Genomic DNA, 10,127 nt, shown 5'->3' on the forward strand with positions numbered 1-10,127 from the left:
TTTACCCTTTGATTCCTCCAGTAACTTCTCAGATAAGTCTTAACAAGACCTAGAGAAGCCTGCTTAGCACTGGGGTTCCATGCAGCCTATAAATTCTTGTATCCTTTCTAACGACATGCCTGATTGAGTGGGAGATTATTCAGAAGCATTGATGAGAACATATATTGAACTATCCGAGTGGATCTGACAAGAGGCTACCTGGGCAGTACATTGTACAATCCTGCCTCATTGATGAGAACAGAGCGGCAACCCCCTGAACCCCGAAACTCTTTCCCATCTCACCTCGTTAAAGGAATCAGGGCTAAAGCACAGTAAGAGTTCAGAACAAACAAGCAAAATCTTCAGTAACAGAAGCGCCAATGTTAAACACTGCATCTCACACACAGAAGGTTTAAATATGATGTGCAGTAAATAAGAGGCAAGAGTACTTGTGACCTCACTTGAAGACCAACAGGATCCTGAGAGTAGCAGCAAAGAGAGAAAATGACGGGACAATCCTAGGGGGTGATGTGGGGTCAAAAACCCACGGGTTAATTAACTTGGTTAAGGACAGGAGTATTTGAGTAGGGATAGAAAGATGGAGGAGGGGGGGTGGTAAAGGTGGTCTGTTACACTTCAATATTTATGTACACACACAAACAAGCAAAAACTTAGCACTAGAGTCGCCTCAAAGCACGTTTTTTATCGGTTTTCTTTTTCGCAACTATGTTACTATTGCTACTACTGCTGCCACTACTAGTACTACCATTGACCCCTGCACCGTTAGACGCTTGTGCGGCTGCTCCAACTGCACGTTTGTTTGGGTCTCCGGCGTGTTTCTTGGGCTGAGGGCCATCAGCAGGCTCGTGAGGGTTTCCCGACGTCCCTCCTGATCCTCCCATTGCATGAATTTCAGTCAGGAGGCGGGCACGGGAAGCATACTCAGCATAGTCCTCTAAAAGCAGTCGCCCAGCCTCCTCGTTCAGAGCCGACTCAGGATTTGGGTGGATCAGAAGGCACTTAATGGTCTAGAGAATAGAACAATTGACAGAAAGGCAAATGCAAAAATGGACTGAATTAAAATATGCCGAGCAACAACCACTCACAACATATACTTACTATCTGGACACAGATCACAAGTATATGTGCCAACAGATCATGATTACATAGCAAAACTACCATGAGGGCTTGAGTGTGTGTGAGTGTATGTACTGTATATGAACAGGAATGACAGAAGGAGGTGTGTGAAACTTACAAGCAACACATGTCTCAGGCCCAGTTCTGCCTTCCAGTCCCTCTTCAGCACGTTGACACAGATCTCTCCCTTGTGGCCAACATTTGGGTGGAAAATCTTAGTGAGAAAATAACCCTTGGGGGGTGCAGCTGGAAAGTCCTTCCCCAAGACTAAGCGCATCCTGAACACACCTCCAGCGAACGGAGTTCCCTCTGCAGACCAATTAGACAAACATACACTTAAAGATTGTATATTCTTCAACAGCAGCTGCATAATATAATTTGATATTTCTGAGATTTGGACATGGGGTAAAACTGCCCCGACAAATAGTTGGCTTAATCAAATAACCAATACTTTACCTGGACCCTCTATGGCAGTATGTAGCTCTGTGATATCCTCCTCACTGGGATAGATCTTTATACCTTCAGGAGGGTCTGCTGCCAGCGCTGACACCTCTTTGTAGACCAGTCTCAAGACTTGAGGGGGCAAGTTCTCCACATTTGAATTCTGTCAAAGCAAAACATATTGTTTACATTAGTGAAGTCAAGTTATGATCTAAGTAGAAAAGTGCGACGCAGCCAAGCAAGGAGTGCTCCTATTAAAATTAACAGTCCCCCAGTTTCACAATTTCGTGCTCATGGAATTCAATGCTAAATTAGCAATTTACTGCATTATTTCACAATGCTACAAATTTTACTGCGTAAAATAAGCCTTGATGTCAAATTGCAACTTAATTCTGGCGGTGGTATAAAATTACACACGGTCTGTCTCATTCACTGCCACCGTTTCATGTCCCATTCATTTTGGACTGAAGACCACAGTGAGCTTGATATAGGACATTCGCTTGACAATGACATTCACAAATATCAGTTCACAAAGGTGCCTTAATCTAGCCCCGAACACCTTGGGCTTAGAGTACAATAACCCAACGCACAAACATGGGTGGAAATAAACACAACCAAAAAAAAAAACTGAAATCATTAACCACATCTCTAGCTCATGTGTTCAAGCAACAACAAAAAAAAAAAAAAACACCTCAGTTATTATAAGAGAACGTTGTGATAGACATGACCCAAGCTAAAGCTAGTTAGCCATCACGCTGTTGTCAATGAGAAACGCTACGCTTACACACAGTCAAACACCTTGTGAATTTCGCTTGCTTGGCCATCCTGAAGTGGCAATTATAGTTGTGGTGTGGTGCATAACCAGCAAGCTACCTAGTGGTAAGCCTGTCAGCTAGTTCAAAAGTTCAAATGCTTAAATGAATATCTGCAGGGGTCTATTTGCCTCAACTAAGTTGATGTAATATGATATATATATATTATATAAACAATTTGTGTTCATGGAGACAATAAGGTCGCCCAGACATCGTTTAAAGAGGACCCATTATGCTTTTCCAGTTTTCCCCTTCCCTTTAGTGCGTTATAAGGCTTTTTGTGCATGTAGATGGTCTGTAGTTTCAAATCTCAAAGTACACACTAGAGGGAGTAACTCCCTCCCAAAGAAACAACTTCTCAGCTGCCTGAAACACATCATTGGAATTCTAGTCCTTTTCCTTGATGATGCAATCTTGTACACACAATCCTGACTGCCAAAATAGCTGATCAATCAGAACACACTGGGCTCATCAGGAAGGGAGGGCTTAAAACACACAGGAGCTCTAACAGAGTGACTATAGATGTACAGTATGAGAAATAATGTTTTGGAGCATGTAAATCTATTTTAGTATACCCAAAAACAAAGTCTACGAAGACCTTAGGTCTTACTATGTCTATGAATTACAACCAAGTGTAGTTGTAGTGTCTTAAAACGCCAGCGGTTAACCTGTCAGCTTGCTCAAAAGCTCAGGTGGCTAAATGAAGATCTACAATGGTCAACGCATGTAACATGTAAGCAATCCCTGTTCATGTAGACACTAATGGTCACTTAGGCCTAAATGTCATCGTGCTACATGTAGCCTCAGGACCTGTCCACACGGAACCTGGATTGCCTGAATCCGGAAAGAAATGTCGTCGGAACGGCCTCTCGTCTACACGAACCCGGCGGATTGCGTCTCTGGATCCGCAACCTTTTGAATCCGGTCTCCAGAGTGGGTAAATTCGAACCCGCCAGTGGATCCGTGTTTGTGTGGACGCCCAATCCACACTTTCTAACCCGATGACGTAATTGCCCCACGCCCCGCAACCTCAGCCTGAACCCTTATTAACCCTGCTGCATCACTTTATAACAGCAACAACATAAACTAAATTGAGGTTGTTAACTAGCTGGTTAGGAAAGGGATGACATTAACAAGCCACTTAATTCTATCACTGTTTAATATATTTGCATTAGACCATTGTTCAAAACCGGTTTTTAAAAGTGTCAGCAATAGCCTATATGAGCAAATCTGACGTGAAAAGATTTGTATTCTAGACGGAGGTTTCAAAGCGGTAACTTAACATAAACGAGTGTTATGGCGAAGTGCGCGATTCTAACTAGTCCTGTTTGAGTGCTGTGGTAACAGTGATTTCAGGTAGTAGAGAAGTCGTTCAGCAATCGGTAGATTGCTAGTTGGATCTCGACTTCTGTCTTCTTTCACTTTATGAGCATGCTCCATGACATCTTTACAACGGATTCAACCACTCTGCTCCACTCCAGCGTTTCCGTGTGAACACAGACTTTTCTTGACACGGCTCCGTGTGGACACAATAAAAAAAAGGTACCGGATCTAAAAATGTTGCCGGATTCAGGTTTGGTTAGGTTTGACTTTTTTGTTTCTCGTGTCACACTTCACATGGTTCTCATTTGCATAAAGTTGGGACTTCACTGAATTCTCTCCCGTTTCACCTAATCAGGAAAAATTTCGTATACAACCTTAATGAGAACAAAGCAAATTTCACTGCAATGGAAGTGTAACACAAGATTGCCATCTCCCCCTTCTAAAAACAACTGTTTATTCTGTTCTTGGTCTTGCATGGAAATGGCATTTCAAAATAAAAGCCCTTTCTAAGTTCATGCATATTGATGTGTTATTTGTGTGAGTAGAACACCAGTGAAGTCATGCTAGGAATGGTCTACACATTCTTAATAATACTGTTTTCTGTTGTGTTTTCTTATAATAATAATAATAATAATAATAATAATATTATAGGATAACCCATGATTACTGTTCTGAATATTAACAAGAACCCGTGGAAGACAGTTCAAACACCAAGCCAAATTCTAGTGACCAAACCAATTTCAATTTCCAACTTTCTAGTATCAATGAAATTACCATATCAGAATTTGTGTAGTTAATCAGATAACTTACCTAAAATGAGGGCATGAAATGAAGACAAGCAGACACACAAATAAAATAGGTAGCCTAACCTGCTTTTTTTTATCTCTGAATAATTTGTTTGATAGAGTATGTGAAGTTTAATGAGGAACAAATATTTTAAAACCATTTTTTGTAAATCACCACCACAAAATCTGTCATTTTGATCGCAACATTTTTTTTTTTTTTAAATCACACCAAAATGTTTTTAAAATCCTGGTGGGACTGTTCTAATGGTATCAAATGCCCACAGCTTACAAGGTCCCAGCCAAACACACACACACACTTACAGCTGAAGTTAGTTAGCTACCTAGGGTGATAACAGTTACAGTTATATGATTTACCTGTCAGCTAGAAATCTGGCTTAAAGTTAGCTTAGCTCAAGCTATCAGCAGTGAGAACAGCAGATGTTAACGTAACACAAACACGACATGGTGGCTATCTAACTTTGACGATACTTATAACCAGTGTACAACGCATATATGGTGTTACCAACTACACATATCTAACTAAGAACAACTACCAATTGACTTAGCCATACACGTAATTGACAACGTTAGCTAGCCAACGAATCAAGCAACATCGCCTTCATAAATAGCTTTGTAGCCAGCTAACGTAAACCCAGATATGCCGTGACACTGGTAAACTGGCTACTCGCTAGCATGTAAGAGTTAGCTAATTGGACAGACTTTGTTGGCTAGTTTAGCTAGCCGTCACTAGCTATATAGAGAAGTACCGTTAGCTAACAATTAGAGACAACTTAAGTTTATCAACACAAATAACGTTATTGTCGAAAGCATTTACTCACCATGGCTTGTCTTTGTTGAAATAAAGTAAGTATCTGACAGAAGGACGACTTGACAGTAGATTCTTGGACTGGATTTTCGTTAACGTCACTTAGCTGCCACTGTCAACAGTAGACCTGCTAGCTAGCCAACGTTAAGGGAACGTCCTATATTATCCCGGTTAGCCAGCTAACTAGCTTCCTCCTCTAGATACGTTCTGGTTGTAGCTTCGCCAATAATTCAGCTGCTGTTACGTTTTGGTGCAAGGTACTGCTTGACCAGTTAACGTAAATGAAATGACAATGCACACCGAATTCCACTTAACTTACGTTATGCTGGTAATGCCAATCAGCTTACGTTAAATAAGACAGCAAAAAGGTTAGCTATCGCTAGCTTGCTAAACACATTTGCTAGTCCCCTTAGCAGCTTTGCTTTGCTTTGCTCCAAGTAGCCTGAAAGTAGACTGTCCACATTCGACTGAATATAAAATAAAATATTTCACTTAATGCGTGAGAGTTAGCAAAAACTGTAGAATAATTAGTTACTTCAGCCAGTTAAGATGTAACTTGTTAAAGTAGCCAGCCTTCAAGTGGCTATAGCTCTTAGCTACTAGCTAAGCTATCTATCTTTGACACAGGAACAAAAATACATTTATACAAGTGAAAATTGTGGTCTTAGCCAATCGGCATGCGAGCCGTGATATAGCTGCCACACCACATAATTCCTCTGACCAATTGTGCACTGAGAAATAGATATCGTCACAACCTTTTCCAGCTTCCCCAACCAGCCAAATTTGAGTATAGGTCGAATGGTGTAAAACTATAGGTCCGTTTAAAAAACTCACATCTGCCCAAGTAAATGGACAACCAATAAAGCGAGAATAATATGTAGGCGTTGAAGAAGCCTTACTTTACCAACAACATGATTAGAAAACCAAATGTTTCATTTGCTTCATTTAGTTTTATCAGCATTTGTCCATACCTTAATGTGGCAAAATATTTTTTTTACTTAAAGAGCTCAAGGAATACTATGCCCAAGATTACCACCTTCAGCATATAAACAAAAATATTTTGCTCGTGATCTTGTGCCTTCATAACCAGATGACCAGATCCGTAACATTGCATCTTAAACAATAGGCAAATAAAAATAAAATATGTATAATTCACTCATGTATGATAGAGAATTCACTACATTAATATCATTGCACCGTATTGGCACTAGAGAGCGTCAGAAGACTGCTATTCGCCACAAATTGTAATATTCTGAATAACGGATTCTACAGCCTATTTTAAATCCCTACGGCCCAACGGAGAAAACGATAAGAAACAGACAGAAAATCCTACAGCCTATATACTTCTACATTGTTTAATCAGAAACCATTTAGAAAAAACGTTGACGTAATTCTATAATTTATTATACAGAGTAGGCATGTGTATTTTTTAGCTTAGATTTGCAATAATGCCTGAAAAAAACGCTAGCGCATCGTAGTCCATCGCACTGCTTTATGATTGGCGTAGATTTTGAACGCATTCTATGTTGACTGGCTGTAAATGACTACGAAGAGATATTCAACACTGTAGATTTTCGGGGCGTCACCGACATGCAACAACAACAAGGCAACTTCCGGTTGGTCGTTTTTACGAGGTGGACTGTGAGCATCACGCATATACCAAGACAAGTTCGCGTAAATGAGACATTAGGGCCGTTTCAAACGTTATAAGAATGATAACAATCTCTCACCGATTAAGCAAACCGTGAAAGCAGTTTATGTTTTTGAATTTACCGCTTCAAAAAAAAATTGCACTGCGGGCTGTCTACAGTAAGGTAGGCAAGGCAAGGCAATACAGTCATTCTCGAGATGCAGCAAGCTATCGAGCTACTTTGTCTTTTGAAGTATCGGACCTAATGGTTTACTCATATTCCCATATTCATAAAAAAGTAGTACAAGTTAGAGACCACCCACAACGCCACTGTTTTCTTGGAGTGTTCAAAGTGGTGAGGTAACGTTTTTGTTGCTGGATTTAACATACCAATTATTTCAATTTGTAGGTATGTTAGCTCGGTAACTTAGGTAGCTTCATTAAGTAAACCAAATGCAGATAATTTTACAGTGTTCTCGTGTCAGACCGTCCTAATCTAGAAAGAGTATGAGCGAAGGAGAAGTTTTCCACGAAAAGCAGAGACTGGAGTTGTGTGCTATCCATGCTCTCAACAACGTGCTCCAAGAGCGAGTATTCACCAAGGAGACTGCCGACGACATCTGCAAGCGGTGAGGTCATTTGACAGGCGACTTGTGTAATTAGGCACTCTGACATGGCAAGTAGAATTATTTCCTTTTACCACCTGAGTTGGTGTTTTTAACCTTCTTCGGAAACTTTCGAAAATCTTATAAAACAAGAGTGTTTAAGCCATTACTGTGCACCCGACAATGTACAAGATGTAAGAACTAATAAGTTATAACAATATCTATGTTTACGGTTTATATTGTGCTTCTTTTCATTCAGCCTTGCCCCCCAATGCGTTGTAAATCCGCACCGCTCAATGCTGGGTACTGGGAACTATGATGTTAATGTCATCATGGCAGCTCTGCAGAGTCGTGGCCTGGCAGCAGTGTGGTGGGACAAACGAAGGTGCGAACTCTGAAATTTGCAAATGAACACCAGAAAACATCAGTCTGTCAATAAGCTCCACCGTCAGTCAGTCATTAGTGCTTATTTTCTAAGAAGCACTGAACTGTATTGTCAAAGTCTTGTGTACACATAGAGCACCCAAGCGCTTGCATTCAGAAGCGCTGAGTTTCTCACAGTAAATACTAAAACAGCAATACTATTCTGCCATCAGCACACAGCCTGGTGTTTTCAGCACCATAGTCAGTTTCATCATCTTCATTGCTAATGCTGTCATTTGTTGGAGAGCCCCCCTGACATTCTCTTATCTCTCCCTTCCCCCAGGTCCGTGCAGAGCCTGCGTTTGGACAAAGTTCAGGGCTTTATTCTCAATGTTCCCTCCCGAGTGTCACTGGGAATTGTATCCCTCCCTCTCAGGCGGCGACACTGGCTTGCTGTACGACAGGTTGGCGGGAACTACTACAACTTGGACTCCAAGTTAAAGGGTCCCACATGTATTGGAGGGGAAGCAGAACTCCGGTGAGTAACAAGAAAGAGTGATGAACAGATTTGGGCAGTGATTTAGGTTAGATATTGAATTGCTTAATTCCTCAGGAGTCACCTGTTCATCCAGTGTTATGTACAACTACTTACTTACAACCATATTTGCAGTGTATGATTGAGGTTGCCGTTACCTTCAGTGCATCAGATGGAAGTGGACATCTTCCTTCTGTTGTTGCATACATCTACAGTCATGGTCAAAGATTTATTGAACAATAAGAAGAGAGGAGGGGGGAAAGTAGAAACCTTTTTGTACTGTCCACTGAGCATATTGCTTTTCAGTCTTTACTTCATTAAGTACCACCACATAGAAACATGGGGGCATCATTATGGTAGTCATTCTCCTTTTGTAATGTATAAGACCAACAAACTCAGCAGAATGCTACCAGTTATCATAAGGTTTGATTTCATCTACTACTCTTGGCATTAATATTCAGTACTATAATAAACAGTCAGAGTGGAAGTGGCTGGAGGCCTTACATAGCATATTCTGATTGGTGACATATTTACTGGTGATTTCTGTGTTGAGGCATGCTGACCTGTTGATGATTGATGATTTGCATCTGTTGTTTATCTACAGCTTTGGCTGTCATTGTTTGCGTCATTATGTTTCAGTTTGTCACATGGTGTCATAGGACAATGGCTGTTTGTCAGGCCCTCCTCATTTTCTATTGCCAAACTATTACTGGCCCCAATACTCTCGCACTCCTCCGCTCTGGCACTCTCTTGTGCTTTGCCACTCTCTGTTCTGCATCGTGTCCATTCCTCTGTCTAATCTCTCTCTTTCATCCCTCTTTCATTTCAACCTCCCCAGCACGTTTCTCGGCGAGCAGCTCTCTCAGGATGTCACAGAGATGCTCCTGGTAGTCCAAAGGGAAGTGGAGGAGGATGGAACGTGGCTGAACACAGATGACTCACGAAAGTGATGTCTCAGGATAGGACACTCTTTCACTAGACCAAGTCCAAATTATAAGAACTTTTGACAGTATGGGAGGCCCCCTCTGAATGCCACTACAAGTGTTTGGAGATTTGGTGGATCACGGACACATATACACATTAAAAATGCCCTCAACGAGGACTGTTACCATGAAGGACTGATTTGTATGAACGGTTAGACGCTGAGTGGATATCACAGTAGCATTAACTACACTATCTCTCACTCTCGCTTTCTCTCTCACCGCAGTCTCAAATGTTCTCTCTCTCTCTCTCTCTCTCTCTCTCTCTCTCTCAGGTTGATAAGTACTTGATTCAGAGATATAAGAATCAATAGTTCTCCAATGTTCTTCTCTTTTAATTCATCTATGCACTGCACTTCTTCAGTAGACACGATGGAATTGGCTTTTCTTTATCTATGCACAGAAGAGTTTCACAATAGCTGACCGGACGGCTGTCTGTATATTGGTATAAGTCTGTCTTTTGTGGTGGTGTCTGTCTGTCTGTCTGTTGAACTATGCATTCTATAGTGACCAGAGACTTCTCCAGAGATGTCTTTCAGGATTTCACCTTTCTGTCTCTGTCAATGAAGCTCAGAGGAAACAAAAGCAATTTAATAAAGTGAACTGATGTTATTTATATGAACCTAAATATCTGTATCTCTCATTTATTTCTGGAGTTTGCATGTGGACATGCCTTGGCAGTGGTAGTGAAGGGTGCACAACATAACAATC

At 41.1% G+C, this 10,127-nt stretch overlaps 2 protein-coding genes across 2 annotated transcripts; one reads left to right on the forward strand and one right to left on the reverse strand.

Annotated features, from left to right (window-relative positions):
• Window positions 1–656: 656 nt before the first annotated feature.
• On the reverse strand, window positions 657–2,053 carry ube2s (ubiquitin-conjugating enzyme E2S). Its single transcript, XM_042709224.1, has 4 exons — window positions 2,030–2,053; window positions 1,573–1,720; window positions 1,235–1,425; window positions 657–1,007 (listed from the first exon to the last, which is right to left on the reverse strand). The coding sequence occupies exons 1-4, from the start codon at window positions 2,051–2,053 to the stop codon at window positions 657–659; spliced, it is 714 nt and encodes a 237-aa protein (XP_042565158.1).
• Window positions 2,054–6,898: 4,845 nt separating this feature from the next.
• josd2 (Josephin domain containing 2) lies at window positions 6,899–10,044 on the forward strand. Its single transcript, XM_012821183.3, has 4 exons — window positions 6,899–7,562; window positions 7,798–7,923; window positions 8,245–8,439; window positions 9,275–10,044. The coding sequence occupies exons 1-4, from the start codon at window positions 7,441–7,443 to the stop codon at window positions 9,384–9,386; spliced, it is 555 nt and encodes a 184-aa protein (XP_012676637.1). The 5' UTR covers window positions 6,899–7,440; the 3' UTR covers window positions 9,387–10,044.
• The last annotated feature ends 83 nt before the right edge of the window (window positions 10,045–10,127 follow it).

The sequence above is a fragment of the Clupea harengus genome, chromosome 11, assembly GCF_900700415.2.
Source record: "Clupea harengus chromosome 11, Ch_v2.0.2, whole genome shotgun sequence".
Classification (NCBI taxonomy): Eukaryota; Metazoa; Chordata; class Actinopteri; order Clupeiformes; family Clupeidae; genus Clupea; species Clupea harengus.

What these genes read in the sequence shown, in the direction of transcription:
- josd2 (XM_012821183.3), top strand. Translation starts at nt 7,441, where the DNA reads ATGAGCGAAGGAGAAGTTTTCCACGAAAAGCAGAGACTGGAGTTGTGT. An exon ending in GTGTGGTGGGACAAACGAAG is followed by an intron (nt 7,924 to 8,244) that starts GTGCGAACTCTG and finishes CCCTTCCCCCAG; the next exon opens with GTCCGTGCAGAGCCTGCGTT. An exon ending in GGAGGGGAAGCAGAACTCCG is followed by an intron (nt 8,440 to 9,274) that starts GTGAGTAACAAG and finishes CAACCTCCCCAG; the next exon opens with CACGTTTCTCGGCGAGCAGC.
- ube2s (XM_042709224.1), bottom strand. Translation starts at nt 2,053, where the DNA reads ATGTCCTATATCAAGCTCACTGTG. An exon ending in CCTATATCAAGCTCACTGTG is followed by an intron (nt 1,721 to 2,029) that starts GTCTTCAGTCCA and finishes TTGCTTTGACAG; the next exon opens with AATTCAAATGTGGAGAACTT. An exon ending in TACTGCCATAGAGGGTCCAG is followed by an intron (nt 1,426 to 1,572) that starts GTAAAGTATTGG and finishes ATTGGTCTGCAG; the next exon opens with AGGGAACTCCGTTCGCTGGA.